General features: G+C 46.0%; 1 protein-coding gene across 1 annotated transcript in view; it reads left to right on the top strand.

Moving 5' to 3' along the window:
• Positions 1 to 479: 479 nt before the first annotated feature.
• Positions 480 to 27,079, top strand: part of Stk39 (serine/threonine kinase 39) — a 280,274-nt gene continuing 253,674 nt past the window's right edge. The window contains exon 1 of the mRNA XM_059260604.1: positions 480 to 935. Within this exon, the coding sequence (XP_059116587.1) occupies positions 701 to 935 (235 nt within the window). The 5' untranslated portion in view covers positions 480 to 700. The remainder of the gene's footprint in view (positions 936 to 27,079) is intronic.

Below are 27,079 nucleotides of genomic sequence, written 5' to 3'. Positions count from 1 at the left end.
GGGTTTCATCTCAGAGCAGCACTGCCATCACCTTCGGCAAGGTGCGAAAGGGATCCTGCCAGGTAAAGCGCCGGAAAGTTACAAGTTGGGTTACATTTTAACCGGCGGCGTCCTACAAAACCGACGCCGCCGCGGAGGCGTCTCCCTCGCTAACTTGTAAAAAGAACTCCAGGTTCTTGAGCCGGGGAGAGTTAGCCGGCCGAGAACCTGGCAGCCGTTCAACGACCCCGCCCTCGGAGTCCCAGGGGGGCTGCTTCTGCAGGGCGCGATTGTCCAGGGCGGAGGCGCCCGGAGGGCAGGAAGGGAGCGGGGTGAGCCCCGAAAGCACCCCCCGAAGACGCACGGCTCCACGCGCCTGGAAAACTTCCCCGGCGGCAGCGAGCAGGGCGGGAGGGGGCGGCGGTTCCCCTCGGCAGCGCCGAGAGCACCGCGCGCGCGAGGTTCGGGGCGCGCGGCGGGCGGGCGCGGCGGCCGCCGCCTCCTCCCGTCCCCGCCTCCGCCGCGCAGCCTCCTCCCTCCGCCCGGCTCGGCCTCCGGCTCCCTCCCCTCGTGGCAGGCTCCGGCGGCGGCGGCGGCGGCGGCTGCGGCGGACGGGGAGGGCGTGCGCCGGCCGAGAGGTGTGGGTGACGAGGCTAGGGAAGTTTCAAGTGGAAGGTCGTCGGTCCGCCGGCGCGTCCCCTCACTCTCCTCCCGCAGCATCATGGCGGAGCCGAGCGGCTCGCCCGTGCACGTCCAGCTTCCCCAGCAGGCGGCCCCGGTGACAGCGGCAGCGGCGGCGGCGGCCCCGGCGGCCGCGACATCAGCACCGGCCCCGGCTCCGGCGGCGTCCGCAACCCCGGCCCCGGCTCCCGCTGCGGCCCCAGCCTCGGCCCCGGCAGCTCAGGCGGTCGGCTGGCCCATCTGCAGGGACGCCTACGAGCTTCAGGAGGTTATCGGTCAGTGCGGAGGGTGCTGCGGGGCCGGTCCAGGCCGGGCGCGGAGACTGGGCGGGAGTGGGTGCGGGATGCGGTTTTCCTGCCTGCCTGCACGCCCGGAGGCAGAGCGGCCGGCTTCGGGGCCTACCGGCTCCAACAGTTATTTTATTGTATTTTTTAATTTTTAATTTATCCCTTCCTTCCCTGAGCGCGGCTGCTGCAGGAGGTGGCGCGGCGGATGTGACTCGCACTGCAGACGAGCTGCATGCTGCAAACTTTTATCTCCGGGATCGCCGGGGCGGCGGAGCTGGGGACCCGGTAACGCCGCATCCTCCACCCCCCACCCCCACAAGCGCGGGGGCCGCAGCCCGTGGCCGGTGACCACGCGGATGGGCTGCCGGGGCGGGGTGGGGATGCGGGGGCGCCGCCCTGGGCTTCCTCGCCCCCGCGCCGCGTCGGGTGCAACGCGTCCTGGGAGACCCTGCGGGCGCAGTCGCGCCTCCGCCTCCTGCCGTGACCTATCGGTGGGTAGCAGGTCCACGTAGTAGCGGCGGAGGCCCAGGCTCCTGCCCAGGCCGGGGAGGATGCTGGCCTTCTCTGACAGTCGCCGCATGCCCGCCCTGCGACCCGGCTCTGCGCGCGGTGCGCCCGGGTACCTGCCTCCCTCCGTGCCGGCGCGCCGCCTGCCGCTAGCTCCGGAGCCGGAGAGCGGGCGGGCTTGCTGGCCTCCTGCCCTATGCTGGGCGGATCTGTTGGGGTGAAACTCAAGGCTATCCACGATCCGCGCCCAGCCTTTCGGTGTCTCCTAGGCAGCTCACTAATATCATCTTATCTTACATTTTTAAATACCTGGCAAAGTCGAAAGGCAAGAAGCCGGCGTTCATTTCTTTGAGCCAAGCACGTGAATGGATAGGGGATTGTGTTGTCCTCTAGCTTAGAACCTTACCTACAAGATCATTCAGTTAAAAGTTTCATCACTGAGCAGTGCTGTCAGGCGGACTGGGACCCCCATCATTTAGTGTATGAACTCTGCACTGGGGATGTTGCTGCTGCCCCACAGTCTTTGATATTTAAGGACGGTGAGGAAAAAAAGGATTCAAGTTATCTTAATTTTTTTCTTTCACTTTAAAAGAGTTCTCGATTTTTCCTCTTGGAAAAATTACAATAAATATAATTTCAGTGGTCACTCAAAGGAGCCCCCTTTACCTCCTGTGTGAATGAGACTTCCAGAAATGCATACATATACATATGTATGTATACATATGTATGTGTTTCCCAGGCAGACGTGTGTGTGTGCTCGTGTGTGCTCATGTGTGTAGATACACAAGTATGTGTTTCACAGGCAGAAGTGTGTGTGTGCTCATGTGTGTATGATGGTGTACACTGGTATGCAAAAGCTGCAAATAGTCTTTATAGACATTTGTAGACAAAATTCTTTTAGTGTATTTCATAACTTTTAGCTAAAGAGTCTTTAGGGATGAATCTTCACGACACTGTCAGGATTAATAACCCCAGGAGCTTTCAAAGCCCGGAGTCCTCAGTGAAAACCATTTTTGCCTGGCACATAAGCCTCCTCTCTCTGAACTTCTTCGCTGCCTCCCATGTTTTTACATTCCTCGAGAGATTATATGGGGTCTCTGCTGTCATGCAAAGGCTCTGGTGTCCACCTACCACCTTGGCAGGCTCTTCCCTTTGAAGGCCCACCATACACACATACATGGATATACACATAGACACACATAACATGTATTGATGCTGAGGACTGAATCAGGAACAGTACTACCGAGGTAAGGCTTCTAGCTGCAAGGGATCTTCTTGTCCTAGAGAGTCTTGTTCAGCTTCCAAGGCCAAAGGGTCTTCTGAGAAGCTTTGCACTTCTCCCTGGACATAATTTGGTGGCCCCTTCTGTCCCCATTTTATATACTCCATAGTACCTAACCTCATAAATTTTAATTGCTCATCGAGGTCTTAAGGCCTCCCAAGATCCCTGCATTTTGGTGGCTAGTAGCAATACAAGGCTAAATAAACAATGGTCCCTGTCCTTAAGGACCTCATGAGCTAGGAGACAAGGATAAATGACCCTATAGGGTGTGCTGAGTGAGGGCTGGGAGATGATGGGAGGCAGATGCTCTTCAGGGCAGAATCTGACTGGGATTGTAAGGTGGTTTTCAAGTCTGAGGAACAGTTTGTCAGGGGCTCAATTATTTGTGTTGCTACTTTCCCTAAGCAGTGGCAGATCCCCCTATTTACACCTCAGAGTTGGTTGGTTTCTTCTGCACAGTTTTCCTTAGGACCCAGAACAATTTCCGTATATCTAATTTGTATTCTTTATGTTGTTAATCATTGGGGGTAAATGTAAGCTTAGACTTTGGCAACAATATTTTGAGTTGGCCTCTTTTGTGAACTAAGGAATATAATCTTTTTAGTTAAAGTAGGATTAATTGCAAAGCTTTCTCTGCTTGTGGTAACCATGTTAATTATGGTTGTTCGATTTCAGTGAAGAAAGAAAAAGGGGAATTTACCTGACGAATTCAAGAGATGAAACACCTGCTTATTCCATGTTGGTTTCACACATTTATGGTGTGAGAGGGCTTTTCTATGCTTTATATGGATCACATATTTTCCCATCTAAGAGATGGCTGTTTGGAAATCCCTATTATTGAAACATTGCTGGAGTAGGGTTTTTCAAGGGCTTAATGTTTACGAAGAAATACAAACCCACTCCCATCACTCCCATTTAGCCTTTCATGCCAGTTGAGTGATTCAGAGTGAATTCGTGGTTAAGCACGTTGCCTTAAACATTCTATTCAAGAGGTTAGCAGTGCAAATACCAAACCAGTTTGAAAGTGGTGCCTCTCCCTGCCATACAGCAGGTGTCCTGTGATGTGCCTCCAGCAGTGGGGACCACAACCAGCAGGAGGCTCAGAGGCGCCAGAGCCTAGAGCCAGGGAAGGCAGGGTGCTTCTTCAGCTTCCAGCGTGGCACAGAGCACAAGCACGGTTTCTTCTGTTTCCTCCTGGACACAGGACAGGGCCTCGGGATTAGGAGAGGCTCAAATCCAAACAGACCAGGTTCAGTTCTGTAAGTGCTCCTGTTGTAGAAAAACAAACACAGGATTTTCCAACTCTAAAAATAAAGTTTTGTCTTTGTTGCACGGCTGTTCGGTGGTAAAAAGCCACGGAGACACTGTAATGCTATTAGGAGTAATCTGGTTCAGAAGTTCAGGCATGACCTAGAAATAATGTCAGATCTGTCAGAAGGAGCTTTGTAATGAAACAGGGGCGAGACACGTGGAACTATGGAGTTCCTGCGTCCGGGCGTTTGGGATCACTCGTGTGTTCTCTACAAACAGCCGTTCTCTGGAAAGAATGTCCAATCCGTGTGTGATCTCTGGCTTTGCTCCTCTCACCCCTCAGCCTTGAATTCCTTCTTCAGAAGCATGAAGGGCACCTCAGTGAGGCCAGTTGAAAACTGAGGTGGTTGTTGGTATTCATGGGATCTCCTTGACTCTTTAAACAAAGAATAAAAGAGGAGTTATGTAAACATTGACTTGGACATCCGTGAACGAATGGACAACCTCAGTCAACTTCTCTCCTTGACGGCAGTGCCGTCTTGGCAGTATGGGGTTCCCAATTTGAATCAGGTGATTCCAGCAGTGTTCTTCCCTCCCCTCATTTTCCACCGAGAAACAATAAGTAGATCACTGCTGGAGACTGCTTGATTGTCTTCATTTTTTAAAGTTATTTATTTATTTATTTTTTGGGGGGTCAGGAAAAGCCTTTTTTCTTTTCCTTCCTCCTTCCTTCCTTCCTTCCTTCCTTCCTTCCTTCCTTTCTTTCTTTCTTTCTTTCTTTCTTTCTTTCTTTCTTTCTTTCTTTCTTTCTTTCTTTCTAGTTTGCATTTGATTCTCCATGTGGCCTCACGTTTTTCCCCATGGTGGTCATTTAGAGTGCTCTAAGAGGAGCACTTCCCTGCCATCTGAGGCAGCAGAAAATAAGTTGAGTGTTTGACATCCGGTTCCTCTGCCCACTTCGTTCCCCTTCTCCGAGGTCTTGTTTATCTGTCTAGGTCTGCAAACACTTTGCCACGAACCAGGGAACGAGGCTGTGGTCACTTGAAGGAGCATCAGCTCTTCCTGAGTTGAGATCTGCAAACAGCCTGGGACGTTCTCACAGCTTCTGGAAAGTTTCAGGGTTTGGGGATTAGCATTAGGCTTGTGCCGGGCCTAGAGGTAGGTTGAGACAGTGGGCAGACGCACTGGGCATTTCTTGGCGGAGCTGGAGCACTTGAGGATACCCTGATCTCGTGGCCTTCCTGCCAGCAGTGTTGGCCTTCCCTTTGACTAGTTAGTTAGGGTCCCCCATCTCCCTCCTTCCTTCCCTCTCTCTCTTTCTTCGGTCTTTCCTGCTGTCTGTCCTTCTTTCCTTTCTCTTATTTCCTATAATAAAGGGCCTGGAATAACCTGGTTGAGGAAAGAGCTTTGATTTTTAACCGCTTCACTTTTTTTAAAATACAAAGAGAAAAGCATACACAAAGATGTTCACTTTGTCAACATTGTGGTAAGTTATACATAGACATTTTACCATGCTAGCCTGTGGAGCGTGTGTGTGTGTGTGTGTGTGTGTGTGTGTGTGTGTGTGTGTGTGTGTAGGAGGGGGCTGCTAGAAGGACACTGTCTCTAAACCTCACCTCCAGCCTTTAGCCATTTTAGTACAGTTCAGTGGCATTGACGATATTCCCAGTGAAAGTGTTCTTTTTAACTCTGCCAAGGAGATTGTTACGTGGGGAAAATCTCAAGGTTAGAAGAAACTTATGGAAGAGAGACTGCAGTCTTTGCTTTTTTGTTGTATTTGATTCATGACCAATAGTGGGTGCACCCCCACGCCACCCCCCTGCCTGACTCTTACAGCTTATCTTGACTGCATTTTGGACAGCGTTTAAAAATAAATGTCAGCCGTGCTGTCTCTAAAGTCAGAAACCCTGGTCTGTTTGTTTCATGTCCTGCTATGGTAGTCACTGGCAGTTGTGACCTACAACAAATGGCTTAGATGTGTCTGCACTCAGTTTCCACACTGGTAGCCTGAACAAAATAGGTTTGTGAGAGTGTCAGACACTTAGAACAGTGCTTGGCACAGGGCACACTCAATTAGTTTTAGCCCTCGCTTCTATAAACTTCGCTTGCTAATCTGATTCAAGTTATCAGGACAGAACACAGCCCTGGCTTTTCAAGCCTTTGAAGTGGCTTCAGGAGTTATTCCACTTGGTTTCTGCCAAGGGAGAGTGCAAAGGAGAGAGGTCACCCCCAGACTTTTCTTCTGGAAGCCATCTGGAAGGTGGCGTGCAAGGGAAGTCAGAAGCCCAGGTGGGCCGGCTTCACCCGGGCCTAGGCAGCCCCACACCCTTGCAGCTTCATGGAGGAAGCTGGGGAGACCTGTAGAGCTCCTGGAGATTTGGACAGCTCAGGGGTTTAGGTGCCAGATGGCTTTCTGACAAGTGGTGAGAACATCCTGTGGGAAGGTTGCCTGGAGGAACAGCCCATAATGGAAAGGCCCGGAGAGCAACCTGCTCCTACTGCACTTTTCCTTCTACCTCCGAGTCAGGCGGCCTTTGGAGGGTGCCATGCTGGCAGCCAATGCTGCTGACTTCAACGCAGCATTCACTGCATCCCAGGGACCAGGAGAAATGGGCCCTTTATTTCCAGATAAAGTTTTCTCTGCTGTTTTCCCTCCCTCCCTCCCTCCCTCCCTCCCTCCCTCCCTCCCTCTCTCCGTCATCTTAAAGATATTGAATTCTTTTTCTTTTGTAGTGCTGTAGGTTGTACCCTGGGCCTCATGCATGCAAGGCAGGGCCCCCACAACTGATCAACACCCCCATTCCTCTCAGCCTTTTGGGTGGTGTTATGTGTTTCTAAAAGAGAGCCTCAAGTGGTCCAGGCTGGTATTGAGCTCACTGTGGTAGCAGAGGATGGCTTTGAACTCGCAAGACGTCTGCCCCTGCCTCCCAAGGGCTGGGGGGACAGCCTGGCCCATCACGTACAGCTGTTCTTGTCTTTCCTGCCCCTTCCTCCTGCTCCTCCTCCTCCTCTATCTCTGTGCTTGTGTTCACAGCAGAGCTGACGGGAGGACCTCCCACTTCCTCTCCGCCTGCTGTAATCTGGCTTCTGCGGTCTCTCAGAAACCGAGCTGTGTTTCTCTAAAACTGCCTTTGTCCGTCTGTGGACGGACAGAAGGCATGGGCACCGTGGACCATCTCGGTCCTCCCTCTGCGGGCAAAGTCGGGCCCATTTTTCAGTTTACAAACTGGAACGGCCGTGCCTTGGGCTTCCGCTTCTGCCTCTTGTGTGTCGTGCCCTCTATGTCCCTGCCTGCCACGACCTTACAGTCTGCATCTCCACGGCTGACCCAGAGATGCAGAGCCCTTCCCTGACTTTGAACTGGTATTTGGATGGCCTGTCTTCTTCTCCTGTGGTACTGGGGATCACGCCCAGGGTCTCGCTCCGATCGGGCAAGAGTACACCCCCAGACACCTCCCAGTTCCACTGGGGCTTCGTATTCCTTCATTCCTACTCGTGTTCCTTCTCCATCTGAAAAACCTCAAATGCAAAACATGCCACTTACACATCCTACCCTTACCAGGTTCCCACATCTCAAAAATCACCAAGTCCTAAGTGTTCTGCACCATATGCATATGATATATATGATATGTATTATCATATATATGTCTCTGAATCAGAGAGTCTCTGACTCTTTTGGTCCCTCCAGGTTTAAAGTCCTCATCAGTGCTTTTGGAGATTATAGTAATAACAATGTACTAATCTCCATTTTTTTGTCTCCAGCTCTAGTATGCTATGTTATCGAAATTGATACTGCTAGTTCAGAACATCCACAGTGTTGCTGTCAGGATTACTGCTATATCAGAATGTCTATGGTGTACCCATGCATGTTGAAAGTGTACCTGTGCAGTGAACACACTCAAAAGGTGTGCATGTCTAAGATATATGTATGTTGGTGCACGTTGCTACATGAAACAAGCCATGTACCGCCACTCTGTTGATTTTATACATGTGGACTCTGTTTTGAATGCTTTTAGAATCTGGACTAAACGATGTGTCTTCCCAGAAACATGATTTGCCCTTAGCTCTCCTGGCTGCCCCTATTGGTTCTGATGTGTCTTTCACATAATTGCCCTCGGGAGGCTAGTTTCCCAAGTGCTCATCCTGAGCCTGGACGCCCAGAGCCTCCTTGAGGACAGTTTCCTCCTCGATGCTTCACACTTCATATTCAGTATTTGATCATCGCGATGAATGTGAGCCTGAATTGGGGGGACAAATGCCAATGCCTGACATCTAAGTTTGTCTTCTTTGATCCTGAGGGTTTGATCTTGCCTTTGATGATTCTTACTCAGTTGACTTTGGGCCAGTCAACTCAAAGGGCTCTGCAGATATTAACTCAGCCCTGAAGAGCACCGCCAAGCTCTTCAGTGCTTCCTCCTGCCTGTGTCCGGGATTACAGTGGAGGCTTCCCCTCCTCCGGGATGCTGCATCCCGGAAGTGGCCCTTGTGGTCTGAAGGTTTGTGAGCTGCCCGCTGCAGTTCTCCACCTCCTGCTTGGAGGTGGTAGGAGGAGTAAGGATGTCTGTGCTGCTGCTCCCTTTCGGATCCCCGGTACTTGCTTGCACTTTTGAATGCACAGTGATCTCTTGCTGTTCGTGTGTTTAAATATAGCCCTTACCTTGAAGCTCTTTGGAGGTGCTTCCTGTGTAGAAATCAGAAATGCCGGAGATCAGAGTCGGATGGAACACAGGAGCAGGGGTGCAGGACGATGAGATTCCAGAGTTTTCTTATGCAGGCAGGCATTGCACTCCTATAAATTATAGTGGACAGAGAGTGATGGGATGGGATGGGAGTGGTACATGCCAAGCCTGTAGAACGCGGCTTGATTTTTAAGTAAAAACTGATCTAATGTATGTTATAACTCTTCTGTGGTACATCTTTTGGAAAAGATTCTTTTTTTGTTTCTCATTTAAGTAAAATTTCCCCAAGTCATCATATGAGGCTTCAGGTTCTCTTTCAGGACAGTTCTGCTTCAATTATACCAGATAACTCCAAGATACTTGAAGAGACGCAAGCATTCCAAGTTTTTTTTTTTTTCTTTCTTCCAAATCTGCTATTCAGTGGTGGAATTTCTGGTACTAGAGAAGAATTTAGTGTATTAATTAAAAAGGCATTTCAGACTTGGCTTAACTGGAAAGCAGAAGGAGGAGAAATAGGCCTTTCAGACAATAGCCTGGCAAGGCTTTCTTTCTAGAATTGATTGAGACACACACGTTGGAATCCAATGTGAGTAAATGCTGAAGTATTTCAAGTTTCTTCTCATTTGCCAAACAGTTATTTGAGAATAAACTCTGGCACAGCTGTAAGAAGTGCCCAGGGCACTGAAGGAGTAGGAGATTGATGCTGTAAACTGATTGTGTGTTTATATACGTGAAATGCCACTTAAGGTGGAGCTCACAGAGTCCTCAACCAACATTTTATCTCCACATTCTTGTAGGTAATTGACATTTAATATAGTTTTCAGAAGCCTAGAATTAGGAGTGCTCGTGTAGTTACACTCTCAGGCAAATATGTAAAATGTGGTGACATTTATGGGGTTTTAGGTTTCCCACTTCAGTTGCTGTTGGAACCGTTGGCCAGAAGAACTGGATGGAAGCAGAGGTGGATGGCTCTGCCCTGTAAGCAGATAGCTAGATCTTCCTTGGGAGTGCTTTGGAAACCACTGACCTGTGACGGCTTGAGACTTCTCATAATTGCTCTATTGATGGTGAAGGTCTTAGCTGAGTGAATGCTCTTGTTTTGGCCTGGAAGCATCCGTTTGTACCAGGTTTGTAATGAGGGCACTTCACTTGCTCTCTTTTCTGTCCTGGTTTAGTTTGGCAGTTGTGTTTTCTGGGTGGTCCTTATTGACCTCTCTACCCTTCTCCCCTCCCCTGCTCTCCCCACCCCCGCCTACCCATTCATTTCCTGTCCCTTCTTCTTTCCTTTCTTCCCTGATTGCCTGGTGTCTTCCTTCCCATTGCCCCCATCCACCTTTGCTTAGTTAGAGGTGCCTGAGAAAGCAGAAGAGGGGCTTCTAGGGAAGGATGTGCAGGTCAGAGGTGCAATGTTGACTTCGACAAGTTCCCAAGTGAGAAGTGGCGTGAACATGTAAGGAGAATAAGGAAATTCACTTTGGGAGAGGCTGAAGAAAAATTCGCCCAACACCTCTGCTTTCTAACTGAAGACCCCCAACAGTCAGAGTCAAAGCACACTGCCTGTGGTCCTTTCCACCCTTAGGTACCCAGACTCAAGAGTCTTAGGTAGGGATGGATTTCAGCTGCCACTTTTTTACCTAGTGTTTTGTTGTAGATTATATGTTGAGTCATGGGTTGTAACCTGTCAGTGCCGTGGCCTTGTCTGTGTGTCTAAAAGTTCAAGAGCAGCAAGTGTCTGAAATAGCTCAACTTTCAGCTTACAGGTTGATCCAGGTGGGCGTGTTGAAGCTATTAGAGTAGCAACAACATTCTAGAAGATAGATATGGCCACTGTCTCCATGTGGCATTTCCACTTAACTTAAATCAGGCTAAGGAGGGAAGACACAGTGATCTGATCTGTGTTACCTTTGTATAACTCTGACCCAGATCTCACAGAAACGGCTGAAGAGAGGAAAAATTTCAGCCACGGTTTCAGAAGTCCGAGGTAGCGGTGAGGGTATGGCCGTGCTCATGGAGCAAGAGTGTGTTCCAGAAGCTTGTCCTGTGTCTGTGGACCAGGAAGTAGAGAGAGCAAGGCTGGGTTTGAGGCAGGTGTAACTAACCTTCAAAGGCCTGCTCTGGTGACCTTCTGCTAGCCAGGTCTTACCTCCTTAAGGCTCCATAGACTTCAAAATTGTACCACAAATTGAATACCCAACGTTCAAAACATGAGCCTTTGTGGGCATTTCAGACTCAACCCACAGCACAGTCCTTCAGTTATATACCGCATTTCCAATTCTCAGTAGCCAGTCATGGCTGGTGACTGCTTTATTGGACACTACAGATTCAGGTGAAATTACCATCCGACATTTGGACAGGCATATGCTGGATGGTGTGTTATGAGCTGCTTTTTTCGGTGTTACGACCAAATACCTGACAAAAGCAAAAGGAAGGCTCAATTCTGGCCCAGGGTTTGAGGATACAGTCCAACCTGGTGGGGAAGGCGTGGCAATGGGAGACCGCCTGCTCACATCTGGGCTGGTCAAGGAGCAGGGCGGCAAACTGGCACTCACTTTTACTTGCCCCTCCTTGCTCAGGCTGGATGGGGCCACCCATATTGACTGTTGACTGTGTGTCTTCCCTCCTCTGTGAGGCCTTTTCGGAAACACCCTCACAGACACAGCTGGAGGTTTGTCTCCTAGGCGAGTCTCAGCCCCGTCGAGTTGACAATGACCACGAAGCATCTCAGATGGTAGTTTCTCAGAACTGATCGGAGACTGGTTAAATGTCACTACGCTGTCTCTAGCAGTGTAAGAACAATTTCTAAGAACATGTTGAGGTTCCGCCCTCATTTACAAGTACCAAAGGGAGGGAGGCGTGAGGAGCCAACTGAGTGTCAATGTGTTTGGCTTCCTGGGACACTTTTTGGAAGTAGATCTGTTCATATTTCCGGGAGAGCCTTTTGCTTCTGTGTGTGGTAAGACCCCTGTTGACTCAGAGAGTTAATTTTAAGGTATAACTTTTTTGTTTGTTTGTTTGGTTGCTTTGAGACAGGGTCTCTCTCTATAGCCCTGGCTGTCATGGAAGTAGCTGTGTTGTCCAGGCTGACCTTGAACTCACAGAGCTCCACCAGCCTCTGCCTCCTGAGAGCTGGGATCACAGGCATGTGCTACCATATCTGGCTAAGGTATAACTTTTTATCTTGTCTCACTTAACTAACTCATTTTGGATATGTTCCCATGATTCTGTAAACACTGAGATTCCTACCAAAAGAAATTGTTTTTGGAAGCATTAATTTACTTAGAGACAAGTATATGTTTGAGAGTCAGGGTTGGATATGGTAACCAGAATTACTTCAGTTAATTTTCTTTGTTATGAAGAGAGAACTGACTAGTTTGTTTGCTTGTTTATTTATTTAATCATCTGTTTATTTTTTGGTGGGTAGTGGCAGATATTTCTGAAATTAGAATTAGTTAGAATTTCTGACATTAACCCCCCTTAGGAAAAATAACTCTGTTTATCTTTGTCGCTTATTGGGAATTAGAATCATAGTTTCTTTTCTTTTAATTTAGAAACTTTTGGGGGGAGGGGGATTGGGGATGCACAGATAACAAAAATTTTTGGTGATTAAAGGGTTAGTTCACTTAGCCTAAGTTTTAGATCACAAAGCAAATGAAACGCCCACTGTCACCACCACAAGACAAATTCATATTCATTGACTCTTGCTTGAGGAGGGCACCTTCCTTGTTAGGAGAGGGGATTAGTGTCTGGGGTGTCAGGAGTCTGGAGCGAGATGAAGGTTTCACTGGAAGTCCCTCAGTAGTAGTCTGCGTCCTCATGCACAGTGTCTCTTCAAATGACCGAGGCTGGAGCAGAGGATGTTTTCCCCGCTAATCATTATTTTTTTTCCTAGCAATGCCCTTTCAGATTTGTGGATTGCCAACCCCAGTGCCTGACCTTTACTAAGAGCTGTTGTGGAAACATTTCTCATAGGGCTGCTTTCCTGGGTAGCGTGGAGGCTGGAACAGGGCGAGTGTTCTGTGAAGCTTCACATCGTGGTCATCAGCATGGGTTTAAGAAGAGGGGAGCTTTGGGCCTCAGTCAGGATAGGGCTGGATCATTTACCTCTGCTGAAGTGGATACCCATACCCACGGGCTGTTTCGAAAGTGACACTCGCAGGCCAAGTGATGAGGAGGTACTCAGCTTCAGTAGGAACATCTTGCTGCTTGCTGTCATAGAAGAAGCAAGATTTTATCTGAGGGCTTCCTATTCTGTTCTTTTAGGCAGGGTCTCGTGTAGCCAGGGTGGCTTTGAGACTCGCTGTATAGTGGACGCTGTCCCCGACCTCCCCATCCTCCTGCTCCCGCTTCCCGAGTGCTGGGGTCACAGATGGGCACCGTCCTCCCAGGCTCTGACGTCCTGTTCTTGAAGTGCCACCGGAAGCAACTGTACATGCAGCTTTGTGACTGTGTACAATTTAAAGTATTCTAAGGGAGAAGTGGGCATTGAAGTTCCAGGCACCAGGAGGGTAAAAGTGTGATGCATTTTTTTCTAGTACTCTGGTTATTCATATTAAAAATAAAATGAGGCTGGAGAGATGGCTCATTGATGAAGAGCACTGGCCGATCCTGCAGGAGAGCCAGGCTTGTTTCCAGCGCCCACAGGACAGCTCACAACTATCTGTAACTCCAGTTCCAGGGGATCCGGTGCCCCCTTCTGTCCTACACTGGCACCGCACATATGTATTTGTATATACAGACTTGCAAGCAAAAACCCATGTAAAAACTAAAAATAAATAAATCTCAGAGACATTATTTTCACTGTTTATATTTGTCTTAATCTAAATACCAAATTCCCCTTCAGTTTTTGTTTTGTTTTGTTTTTGTTTTTGTTTTAGCTACTTAGAAGAAAGAGAGAAACCAAAATATGAAAGCTGAGCTTTATGTATTACTAAAATCATTCACACCACACTCTCGGTGTATGTGTATAAGAAGTGTTTCACTCAAGTGGACATGGTGAGAGGTACCCACAGATTTATAGCTAGTTCTCAATTGTTTTGTACAGAGCTACTTTTATTTGAGTAGCTTTTTATGATGAATTATATTCTTTATTATTTTACTCTTTGTTGTTTATTTATAATCCTAGGAATGGAGGCCAGGACTTCACACATGCTAACAGACTGGGCACAAACTCTAGCACGAAGTTCTTCAGCCTTAACTTTTATTCCTGACTTGTGGTGGAGGTCTCCGTATAAACTGACGTCTCTGGCCGCTCTGTGGTTGAGGGGAAGGTTTTCATTGTAGATAGGAGAGAGAGAAGAGCCCGAGGCATCTGGAGGAGTCCAGAGCAGAGAGTGGAAGAAGTAGACTGAACATGGCCAGCAGCCTAAGAGAGGGGACAGTGGCAGGGGGTGGAGATTAGAGAGCATCGTGAGAAGCAGAGGCACAGGAAAGGGAGAGGGAGGGAATGAATATGAATATGAATATGAATGTGAGTGAGTAGCTGTGGGGAGGGAAGCCCATGAGCTGGAGGGAGTTTAGGGTAGGGGAGGAGGTGAGAAGGACAAGATGCTAGCATGAATTTTGAAATGTGTAACAGGTAGTTGTGATACTGAAGGAGCCTGGCTCCACAAGTGTAATCAGATTTTTCTTTGAGCAGCCAGCTCACAATGACACGGAGGCTGGCTTATTATGATGTGTGAAAACTCAGCCTTAGCTTAGACTCATCCCACTAGCCTTATAGTTTTAAATTAGCCTGCTTTTATTAATCAACATTTTCCCATGTGCCTTTTTACCTTTCTTTAATTCTGTATGTCCGACTTCCTCCATGTCTCACTGGTGTCTCCTTGTGCCTTGATTATCTCCTCCTCCTCCTCCTCCTCCTCCTCCTCCTCCTCCTCCTCCTCCTCTTCTTCCTCCACCTCTTCCTCCTCCCTCTCTCTGCCCGGAAGCCTCACCTATACCTCCTGCCTAGCTATTGGCCATTCAGCTCCTCGTTATACCAGCCAGAGCAATACATTTTCACACAGTGTGCAAATATCCCACAACACACAGGTAGCCATGTGTCCCTTTGGCCATAGGTAGGGGAAATGACTCCTTCTGGTGGAGGGTAGCCAGCTCTGCAGATTCCTGAGGAATGCTGGCTCTTATCTGTCACCCAGAAATCCTCCTGTAGTCTAGGTTCAACTCACTGGGCTGCCTTTTGGAGTTTGGGGAACTGGCATTTCACATTGACCTGACCGTCGCCAGTTACCTGACCATATTCTCCATGGTTCTGTAGGATTGGTGACTGTAGGTTTTAAAGACTATTTGCTATTTAACTAACCATCAAGGTGATCTTTGTTATAAAAGTGGCTTTAGGAGTACGTAATTTGCTAAAATAAACCGAAGATGATGATTCTAGCATGGTCCGCGTGTGTGCATGTGTGAGTGTGTGTGTGTGAGTGTGTGTGTGTGTGTGTGTGTGTGTGTGTACTTGGTCTCTTTTTTACTTTTTGGTGTTTCATTCTGAGCATTCAACAGCACATTAAAACTGGAGGTTGTTTCCATGCACACGCACTCATCCTTTCTGCCACCTGGGAGTCAGTGAGCTATGTCTGTCACAGCCCTGAAAAATCACATACCATCTCCACTTTGCCTAATTTAAAGGTGCATTGTGGCTTAGATAATCAAGGAAGTTTCTTTACTTGGAAGTCAATCCAGCAGTATTTTATTGCTTGATTTGTAGAAGGAACGGCCTGCCCATTAGGTTCAAAAGCCTGGAAACGTAGGCTGTGGGGGCAGTTTGGCCGTGACATCTGTTCCAGGGTTAATTTGGCTGATCCGACTGCTAGGCACCTGTGCCCTTCCTCACCACCCCATGCGTCTACTTTTCTTCCTCTTGGAGCTGAGGCCTGTCAGAGAGGGAGATCTTCCAGAAGAGAGGACGACCTGTCTTCTGTCAAGGTTACAGAAGCAGCTGCTCTCACCCCTCCTGGCTAGAACCTCCAAACACACTCTCAAGATTAGAAAACTAGACCCAGTTATTAATAGAATTTGCCCATTATACTTACTGTATTGTGTGCCAGGGGCAGGCTCAGTCGAATGAAAGGAGATGTACAGCTTTACCTCTTAGAAAATTGTAAGATTTTCCTGGTGGAGACCTTTTCCTAAAATACCCTGTGCTTTTAGATGTAGGGAGAGGGCTAAAAGCGTCTTCTTTATTAAGTTAGAGACTTCAGTGCTAAGTGACTTGTCCTACAAAGAACAAACAGATCCGGACATGGGCTTGGAACTGTGGGAGAATCCTTCCTGGGCTGATCCAGTTGCCCCTTTCCCACAGAAGGAGAAAGCCATGAGAAAAGGATGTTTCCTGGGCCTCCGAGGCTATAAATAACTCCAAGTCAATTCTTTTTAACTCCTCCAACATTATACTAGTCATCACAGACGATCATTATGGAAACTTTGTGTAACACAGATGAGCAGATGTAACACCAGTCACTGTATCACTTCACACTGGAGGACACTGCTTGAATTTTGGTGTTGGCAAGATAGGTTCAAATCAGATACTGAAACTGGAAAAAGTGAATTGATATTTTTAGAAATCGCCATGTTTTCCAGTTTTAGAACTCTCACATATAATTTGTTTGGAACAAAAAAATAATTGTTTTAAAGTAATACTTGATTGGCCAAAGTCATTTGTTCTTTGAGAACTCAGTGCACACTCACAGTCAGGTGCACTTTGTTACTACTGAAGTGAGTGTGGAAATTCATTGTTTCCAATACAGAAGTGTTTTCATGGTCCCAGGATGTATTGGCTGCAACCTTACGTTTATGTTATAATTTAATGTCTCTCAAAATTACTTTTTACAAACTTGGACTTTGTCCTCTGTATACCACTGGAGAATCCTTTTCTGCTACACGCTACTTTGCTTAGTGAAAGTTAAATAGTTCACAGCTGTGGCTTCCAGAAAAGTTAGGAGCAGGGTAACTTTTGAGGTTGCAGATAGAGCTCGGTGGTAGGGCCCTTGCCGAGCTTACACAAGACTTCCTGTGTGTTTGAACTCAAGTGCAGCCCCCTCCTCCAACACACATACTCAGCCCCTGCACAAATAAATAAAATGACATCCTTGTCTGAATTTAGCAGTAAGTTCTGAATTCCACACTGACCTTTTGTCTAAACCTAGAAGTGGCAAAGTGTTTTTTTGTTTGTTTGTTAGTTTTTGTTTTGTTTTTTGTTTCTTCTAGATTGGTTAAATATGTGATACTGTGTTTTATAGAATTAGCTAGCTGGTTTTGTGGCCATGGAATCTCTGGGAATTTGATGATGTGATTGTTTAATATTTTTGTCTTTTAAATTTCAAGGATTTCATAGTACTAGAGTGAAAGAATAAAATAGAAATAGCTATTGCCTTTGCTAACTTTTCTGTTATTTAAAATGAGATTTAAGTTGTAGTGGTGGACTAACTCAGTATCTAATTAGTGAAAATACTCCTTAATTTCCATTGCCCAGAGGTAGCCTCTATGGCTAGTTTTGTGGGTATTGTTTCTTTCTTTTTCTTGGTGAGTGTATAGACACACACACACACACTTCCAAAATGTACTGATTGTATGTGTAGTGTAGTGACTATACTTACTATTAGACAACTTATAAATTTTACTTTTAGAGACTTATATCCACGTGTATATTGCTTGTACAGTTACTTTTCCACATCTCCTCTGTATATCTTTGCTAAAGCGTGCAGACTGCAAATATTGACCGTGACCATTCGAGGTGATTCTTCATCGATCCATGTCTTCTTTGGCGAATTCCTATTCAAGATTGAGTTTTGTGCTAATAGACACACCTTAATTTATTTAGCCAGTTCCTTGATTGCTGAACTCACTCGATTGGTGCCAGGCTTTCAGTGTCTCATGGGATGTGTGTCTAGAATTGGGATTTATACTTTGGATAGTGCTGTGAAATTTCTCTGCAGTTTTTTTTTTTTTAAGGTAATAATTGCCTGCTTATTTGCCCATTACTGGTTTTATGGCTAGAAGGGAGTGAGAATGCAAGGCATCCTGCCTTCTCTCCCACCTTACTCCTAGCTGCTGAGCCTCCTCTCCAGCCCCAGCCCCAGCCCCAGCCTTGCTTCCTTCCTTAGATGCCCTGCCCCCAGATCGGTCGTGAATGCTTCCACACTCAGTTTGCAGCCATATCCATCAGTCCGTAGCATCAGGTTTGGGAGGTACAGATGATACAGGGACTCAGCACATCCTTTTCTACAGAGAGAGGTGGTGGATAGGACGGTGGGGAAAAGAGGAATATTGTCACCTGAGGTTAGAGAGTGAATGAAAGTTACCTAATTTTGTGGACTGAAAAGGAAGTATCACAGAAGGCATTTCTGTGGCGAAATTTATGGGAAGCTTTTCTGAGTTGGTGAGAAATCTGGATTATAGAATAAAGCAGAATTGACTAACCTCTTCCTTTGGTTGTGAGGGATAGGGACTCATTATAATTACCCAAGTAATAGTGTATTTTTTTTTTTTTTTAATAAGGACAGGTGTGAGAATAGCGAGCTAAGGCTGCCACTCTCCACCTCAGGCTGTTCAGGAGTCCAGGTAAAGCGGAGCACCTGTAGGAGGCTCTGGGAAGGGAGTGCAGATGTGCAAGGTGGACCTGACCGCGCCTGCAGGAGCTCTGACATCCTGTCTCTTGTGGATCCTGTTTCTTACTAATTCTAAATGGAGCAGCGGTGTGCTTGCCCTTGCTCCTGTTGGCCTGCTTCTTCCACCATCCTCCCCTCTGGTCCAAGGTTTCCGCTTAGTCCAAGCTTCATCCCATTTGAGGCCCCTTAGGGCGACTCAGTTTCTCCCTTTGCTTTCCTCTTCAGGCACACTAATAGTTGCTGGTTTTTTTTTTTGTTTTTTGTTTTTGTTGTTGTTGTTTTTTTAATAATAATTTCCCAGTTCTATGCCCAGAGAACAAGAGTCAGAGGATTCTCGTCTGTTTTTGATTTTGATTTTTTGAAACAGGGTTTCTCTGTATATCCCTGGCTGCCCTGGAACTCACTCTGTAGACCAGGCTGGCCTCGAACTCACAGAAATCCACCTGCTTCTGCCTCCCAGTTAGGACTAAAGGTGTGCACCACCACCGCCCAGCTAAGTTTGATGATTTTTACTAATCATTTTGTGAGACCTCTGACTATTATGAATGTAGACATCTCTCCCTCTGCTTGGATAATGACTTCAGAAACTCCTGGCTGGACAGGGACCTCAGGTACAGCAGGTACCCCATGTTAGTAATTTATGTAACATTCTTCCTGGGTGACTAACAGATCATCTATTTGAAATGGCTCTGAGGAATGGAGGGGGGGAAGGAGGGATGGGCTAAGGGCAGAGAATGTCTCATGTAATCTGCAAGATGTCATCCTGAACTAAGGCCATCTTTGGATAAAAAGGGGTGTGTGTTTCTGATTTTTTTTTTTTCAATTTTCTAAGTCACTGAATACTTCTCTTGGGATTAACCTCCCCCACTCCCCTTTCCCATAAGGATTACAAATCTGGGAAATGAATGCTCTACCTCAGTTGTGAAGTAACTGAAACTCAGAAATGCCAGTACCCAAGTCCTGAGGTACCATTTTGCCTTTTCTGCTTGATTTACAGGAGTATGAAATAGCTCATCCTGTTTGTGTAAGGACAGCAAGGTTCTGGAAAACGTACCCAGAACCCGATCCTCTCGGAAGCACTCATTTCTGTGTCAGAAGTTAGCTCAGCAGTGTTTTTTCCATGGATATTGGGAAGAGAATCTGATACTCCCAAATTTTGTGCTGTGTTTGGTGATCTGGCCTGTGCGTCAGGGATGAAAGCTTGTAAACTGCCCTTTGGAAGAGTTCGTCCTCTCTTCCTCAGGGTCACTATCGAGTATCCCCTTCGTTTCTCCCCCTTTCCTCCTCCCATTCCTCCTCCTCCTTCACTTTGAAGCCATGGCTAATACTGGCAATTTGAATGTGCCAGTCAGCAACCTAGTTCTTAACCTTGGTGTATGCCCCTTAGAACCTCAGAGGGCAGCTGCCCTGTCCTGTCTTTGAGTGAGAACTAAGTTCATTAAATACTGTTTTAGTTTGGTTTAGGGTCACTTGAAATGTAATCTGATTTGAGAGGCAGCATTTAAGCTCCTGTTTACGGAAAGATTGTTTTGATTATCATTTGGTGGAAATTTTTGTTGAGTAAAATAGAGGCAACGTCACCCTATTTGGAGAGGGACTCTAAATGGTCTGATGGTGTTTAAGAATGTTTCCCCTGGTAGTTTAAATGCCTTTTAAAATCTGCTTTAAAAATGTAATTTTAGTTCATGAGCAGAATTAAACATTATTACTTTAATTAAAGACTTTGCAGTGCTTCATATTATTTAGGGAAAAACTTTGAAATCATTTTTGGTAAGAACAGGGGCCATTTCAGGCCTTTCCTTAGCTCATAGGTATGTTAATCCCCATTTGATTGCTTTGCAGGGAGTTGACAGTCACCAGGAGCCTGGTTTAGAGTCCCTTCGTAAATGAGCTTTCTTTTAGCTATTATTTTGTGGAGAAATAAGGAACTTTCCTACTGTTTTCCTGTACATTTGACGATTTGGGGCTCTGTCCTTTGTCTACTGGTCTCTACTGGCCAGTCTCCCTTGTTAACAGGTAGCATACATGCAGGTTTCTCTTTGTCACTTTAGTTAGAGTTACTCATTCAAAAGAATATTCCATTTTCTTTATTTTGGATTTAATTTTCATTACATTCTACTTTCTCTTCTTTAAAGGGCCCAGAATGTGCATGAATTTGATTATGTAGAACACATGACTGGGTATTATCTTTGCTTCGTTTGTGTGGAGGTAAAAGATGTATCTGTTCATGTATATAAAATTACACAGTTCAAAGGTAAAATGATGGATAAGTGACTTGCCTCTTGTAGAATGTCATATTTTGTAATATAATCAAGAAAATATCCAGAAGACATTGTCTGCTCCAGGACTTTTGAGAGAAATTCAAGCTGGCAAGCTCATTATATCATCATAATCATCATCATCATCACCCTCATCATTATTTTGAGTCAAGGTCTTGCTATGTATCTTACAGTCATCTCAAACTTGAACTCCTCGTCACTTTCCCTCAACCTCTGGAAAACTAATCCTTTAGTCAGGGATGATTCTGACAGATACTTGGAGAGTACCTGAGGCCCCCTGACAAGACTTGACCATACCTGTGTCTGATGCTCACTCACCTAGGTCCTTTTGAGGGCTGATAGGAGTGTCCTGATTTTGTAAATTGTGAGCCAGACTTTGGCAGTCAGTTGAAGGCCACATGGCTGGATCTGAACCCAGCCCTGGCTGGATTGCACAGCTCTGGCCCTTTCCAGGCCTCCTGTTGCCCCCCTCTGCCTTCACTCTCATCTGCTTTTAGGATTTTCAGATACTCATTGCAAAGAGTGAATTTATGGAAGTAAGGCCCTTATTTGTGTAGTTATTTATTTTGAGACAGGGTCTTGCTATGTAGTTCTAGCTGACCTGGAACTCACTATATAGAGCAGGTTGGCCTCACATTCACATCTTCTGCCTCTGCCCCAGCCTCCCTCCCCCCCCCAAGAGCTGGGATTAAATATATACACCACCATGCCAAGCAGGCCATTATTTAAAATGCTATCCTGTGGTATTTAGACCTGAAACCAGGAGGACTTCCAGGGTCATCACACATGGCCATGTCACTGTTGAGTTTCTTGGCTCCATGGTGCTTTATCAAGTTCAAGACCATCATAGTGGTTTTCAAGGTTGTAAAAATTAATGATCATGATTGCGAGGGGAAAGCACAGGAGCCTGCCCTGTACCTTGTGAAGCCAGGTGGTCAGGCACTAGAGAGAGAGAGAGACAGGGTTGTTCATGTCCTGTGGAGAGAGGCAGATATGAAGAAGTCACTGAGGAGCAGGCTTTGGTGGGTGGCTTGCTTGCTACCCAGGGCCAGGGTGATTACTTGGCCTGGGCTGCTGCCAAGGCCCATGTCTCGGTCTGTGGCCCTGCTGTAGCCATAGTCTGTACTGATGTCCTTGGTGCCTGTTACCCCAGAAGGCCGGAGAGGATAGGGTCGCAGAGAGTTGTCCCTGCCCCTCACTGGCTGCAACACTAGGGAAAACTGACCCTGCCCCTCTCCAGCTACAGCGCTCAGGAGAGCTGGTCCTGCAGCTCACCTGGGCAGCACAGTAGAGCTGACCTTGCTGGCAGGGGCGAGGTTGAGCCTGCCCTGAGGGCGTGAGAGCGGGATAGCTAGCCCTGTGTTCCTTGTCTGCCATGTGGTGGTGAGGGCGAGGGAAAGATGGACAGCCCCCTGGACCCTGCCACCTGCAGCAGGTGAGGGAGCAGACCCTCCCCCTTAGATGTGACCCTCAGGGTTGGCTCGCCCACACACGTAAGGGGAGGCCTCGAACCCTGCAGCACTGCCCAGGCTCGTTCACCCAATGTAGCAAGGAGCGGTGCTGCAGAGCTCACCCTGGTGATGGGGATGAGAGAGAACTAGTGAGCTGACCCACCCCTGCAACCACCCAGGCTCAGAACCAGGGTTATGAGTTGGCTCACCCCAAGATTCTCCCATCTATGATCTGCTGGAGCACGTGAAGAGGCATGTCCTGTGGATCAAAAGCTACAGCATCTCCATGACACAGGACAACAACAGTATATCCAAGAGGAGTCCCAGTGATGGTCTAGTACTGATTGTGTAGCAGAAACCAGAGAAAAAGGATAATAACAGTGGTTAGAACAGAGAAGTTAGTGTGTCTCTGCTCTTTGATTTAAAAGCTTGTGTAGCTCTAATTTTAATCCTTATAACAACTCAGACAGGTGTATTTACTATTACTCAGCCTTCTCTCATGCTGTTAGTCAGTCCTCCACTACTATAATACTTTCCATGTCATTGTACCCTTATATCAATTAGCTAATTGAAAATTCACTGACCAGAGAATTCACTGTCAGTAAAGTACAATAATTAAAATCGATGAGGACTCTCTCTAAGCTTTATATTTTTATTATCTTTTTACATATTTACCTAGTATTTTAATACATTTCTCTCGAGGAGTTAAAAAAGAATCTTATGATAATTCAATAAATTAGTTAAATGTGTCATGAATAAAAACAGAGAGTAGAATTGCCTACATTTCCGACTAGTTTTTATGTGACCTCAAGATAATTAAGCCTGCTGCATTGGTAGTAAGAAATCTGAAGATGGTATGAGAAGATAAGGAATCTTAAAAAAGTACCCCCTCCTTTATGTCTCCCATCTTTCTGTTGTCATTCCGAGTTGATAAATAAGCTGCATAAAGCAGAAATCTCCCTGCCCTGTCATTTGTCTGAATCTACAATGGAGACACTGGGAAGTTAACAAACAAACAGATGGTAGTATGTAGCTGAAGGTTTTCCTGTGCTGGCCCGGCACCAAGGACCCCACAGCCGCTTATAAAATAATCACAGAGTGAGACCCAGGAAAGGAACAAAGCTACACAGAGAAACCTTGTCTCGAAAAAACAAAAACAAAAACAAAAAACAAAAAATAATAATCACGTAGAAACTTATATTAATTAAAACTGCTCGGCCATTAGCTCAGGCTAACTATTGACCAGCTCTTACACTTAAATTAACCCATAATTTTTATTTATGTATAGCCACGTGGCTTGGTACCTTTACTCAGTTCTGACTTTACATCTTGATTCCTCTGTGTCTGGCTGGCAACTCCTGACTCAGCCTTCCTCTTCCCAGAATTTTTCTCTCTGCTTATCCCGCCTATACTATATTTCTTGCCTGGCTACTAGCCAATCAGCGTTTTATTTATCAACCAAATCAGAGCAACACATTCACAGCATACAGAGCGATATCCACACTAGTAGTGTTATATGAAAATGCTGACAGCTTTGAAGAACACAGAATTTTGGAAGTGGGTATAAAGTTCATTCTAGAAGGGACTCTGGGGCTGGAGAGATGGCTCAGCGCTTAAGAGCACTGGCTGCTCTTCCAGAGGACCTGGGTTCAAGTCGCAGCACCCACATGGCAGCTCGCAACTGTCTGTAACTCCAGTTCCAGGGCATCTGACATCCTCACACCAACTCACATAAAATAAAGCTAAATAAATTATTTTTTTAAAAAAAGAAGTGACTCTCTGCTCAGGTGAAGAAATCTTAGGGGATATGTAGTTCCCAACACTGAAACCAAACTAAAAGGTCAGCACAAGCAAGCAGACTGTTAAAAACCTCAAAGAAAGGGAAACCAAAGATGCAGACACATTCCTCTATAAATATGCCTGTCATCTCCTGGCAGACAGTCTAGGATGCTGGCCGGGTTGGAAGCTTCTGCCTTACATTTTTAAGAAAGTGCAATCATGTTTCCCAAATCGTGGAAAGAGCCTAGGAAAGTGGTTGGTGTTGTTTTAGAAAGACCCGAGTGGGTGGGGGCCAGCCGATGGGCAGAGATGTAGGTTATCCTTCATCAGCTTATTTGCTTTTCTTTGAGCTAGGCATTTCTATACCCCAGTGATGTGAAGAAGAAGTTCTCTTGGGGTTCTGACCTTGAAAAACTAGGAAAGTCTGAAGGAGAAAAACAGACAGGGAAGTTCCAGGCTGGTGAGGTCATTCTCTAGTAGAGGTGTGTAGCATTTAGAGCCAGACACCCATCTCCAGAGCCCTCCTGTTTTTCATGGACAGCATGCCCTATGACTACTGTACTGTCTTAAAGGAAGGGATTTCTAATCCACTTTGCAAAATCTTAGCCACTGTGCAACGTTTGTACCAAGACAAAGTTGAAGTGTTGAGTAGGACTGTTTCCTCAGCTTGGCAGTTCTGATCATAGAAGTTCCTGAAGTTCAGTGCTTCCTGCACAAATGCTAAGGCTTGCAGAGCATGTGCATCTGTCTTTTGATATGTGTGTATAGTAACATCATGCTTTTATCTTATAAGCAAACCCTGAACTCTGAGACCATCATTGTTTAAACCTTCAACAAGGAAGAGAAATGATGAAAAGACACAGTGTTTTTGTGTTGTTCTTAGTAACTAAATTTGTCATTGTTCTGAGAAACTCAACAAATGACCACAGGATGTGAATTTAATGGATTTGTGCATTTGAACAAAGGTATTCTAGTTGTAGTGGAATTTTTCATTTCCCATTATCCTTCTCAGTGGTGACTTTCCTGCCTGAGCAGAAATCAATAGCAGCTCATTATGATTTAATGAGGTAAATAATTCCAGTGCAAAGGAAGCAGACCCAGGAAGCAAAAGGGTTTACAGTATTTCTGACTCTGTCTTCTAGATCGGCATTTGAAGTCAACCATTCTTAGCTTTTATTAGAAAAACAACATGCAAGGTCGTTTTTCCTTTTTATATTCTTTGGAGTGCTAGAGAATGAAACCTAGTGCTACAGAAAATGGTAGGCCAGCACATTAACACAGACCTGAATCTCCTACCCAGGTAGCATAAAAAAAAGAGGGAAAAAAAACCCCCTGTATTACAGGTTGAGTTCAAGTGCGTGTGTGCTTGTGTGTTGCATTAGTAGCAGCGAAGCAGTGTTGGTACTCTTAAATCTCCTTAGTGTGACACTTGGAATTCCATTATATTGTTCAGTTAAAACAAAAGCTTTTCTTTTTTGAAACAGAGCAAACTTACAGCAGAGAACCAGTGGGAACCAGAACTTTCCTTGGAAATATTGGCCTTTATTTATTTATTTTTGGACTGTTTTGTTTTGGTCCAGTTGAGATGGCTCACCTTGCCTTTCATTTGTCATTGGCTATACACATCAGTCACTTGATGGGAAAAGTGCTGTGTATATGTAGGTGGAACCCAGAGCCTTGAACTTGGGAGACAAATGCTTTCCTCTGAGCTCTACCTCCAGCCCTAGTCTCATGTTATTCAATAAACATACCAAGCCAGTGAGGAAAATGAAGCCCAGAGTCTAATAAAAGTGGTTAAGATCAAATTGAATTTCAGTTTCTTTCTCCTAAGTCCCTGTGACTTCTGTCTGTATCATCTATCTATCTGTCTGTCTATCTGCCTGCCTGCCTGCCTATTTGTCCATCATCTGTCCATCCATCCATCATCCATCCATCCATCATCCATCCATCCATCATCCATCCATCATCCATTCATCCATCCATCCATCCATCCATCATCCATTTCTCTATCTATCCATCATCCATCTACTCATTCTTCCATCCATCCATCATCCATGCATCATCTATTCCTCTGTCCATCCATCATCCATCCATCCATCCATCCATCATCCATCCATCCATCATCCATTCTTCCATCTATCCATCCTTCATCTATCTATCCATCATCTATCCACCGTCCATTCTTCCATCCATCCATCATTCATCCATTCATCCATGCATCATCCATCCATCTATCCATCCATCCATCATCCATCTATCATCCATCCATCATCCGTCTGTCCATCCATCCATCCATCCATCCATCCATCCATCCATCCATCCATCTATCCATCCATCTATCCACCCTGTCTTCTGTCTGCAGGACTGTTTGCCTACCTACCTACCTATCTGGAGACCCTCCTGCCTCTGTCCATTGCTGGACTTATATTGCCCTGGGCCATAAGTCATTTCCTAACCGTTATTGCTGTACTGCTTCTTTCTTCTTCATCCCAAGAGACCCTGTGCCCTGGAAACCAACAGTGTCCCAGTGTTGTTTGGTATTTACTGTCCTGTTCATTAAGATAGTTGGAAACTATATTGGTGGCTCCCTGTGCCTCACTGGTGCCCTTTCTTACCTTAATGTTAGGAAGGAAGGCCTATCGAGTTCTTTTTGCCTCATTCTTTGCTTGTACTGAGTAGATTTTTCTCTCCTTTAATTTTTTTCTCCCAGTGCTAGGAATTGAACCCAGGGCCTCACACATGCTAGCTACATGGGTACTAGGCTAGCCACTGATCACCGATTCTACTAATCTACTTCATAGATTTACTTTAAATTTTATCATTCAAAGATGATTTGCTTATCTTACTGTGGACTGAATCTCCAAACATAATAGTGTTGTCAGCAGTGTCAGAGAGACACCGTCCAGTATTTCTCCTCGCAGAGAGAAGAGCTCTTCTCCTCTCAGGTAAAACTAGGTTCTTAACTGCTGCAGAAAAGAATTTCACCATGAGCCAGAGTGAACCAAAGCTAGTGAGCTTGTGAGGATGAGGGAAAGTGCATGCTTAAGAGGATGGAGTTGGAAGGGGTGGGGAGGGAAAGAGGCGGGGATTGATTTTATAGTACGCATTTTAGATACACAGAGGCTTCTCAAAGACTCTCGGCTGTCTTTGTAGTGGCCGTATGTCTATGATCCTGTATCTCTCTTAAGTTATGTCAAGGGAATGCCATTGACAACTAAGCTTGAAGATTATAAAAGCTTAAACTTCAAATAAAACTTTAAGAATTTAAGTAGAACTATATGTGCTCATTTACTTATCTTTAA

The sequence above is a fragment of the Peromyscus eremicus genome, chromosome 4, assembly GCF_949786415.1.
Source record: "Peromyscus eremicus chromosome 4, PerEre_H2_v1, whole genome shotgun sequence".
In the NCBI taxonomy this organism is placed as follows: domain Eukaryota; kingdom Metazoa; phylum Chordata; class Mammalia; order Rodentia; family Cricetidae; genus Peromyscus; species Peromyscus eremicus.
This window is presented reverse-complemented; position numbering and strand designations above follow the sequence as displayed.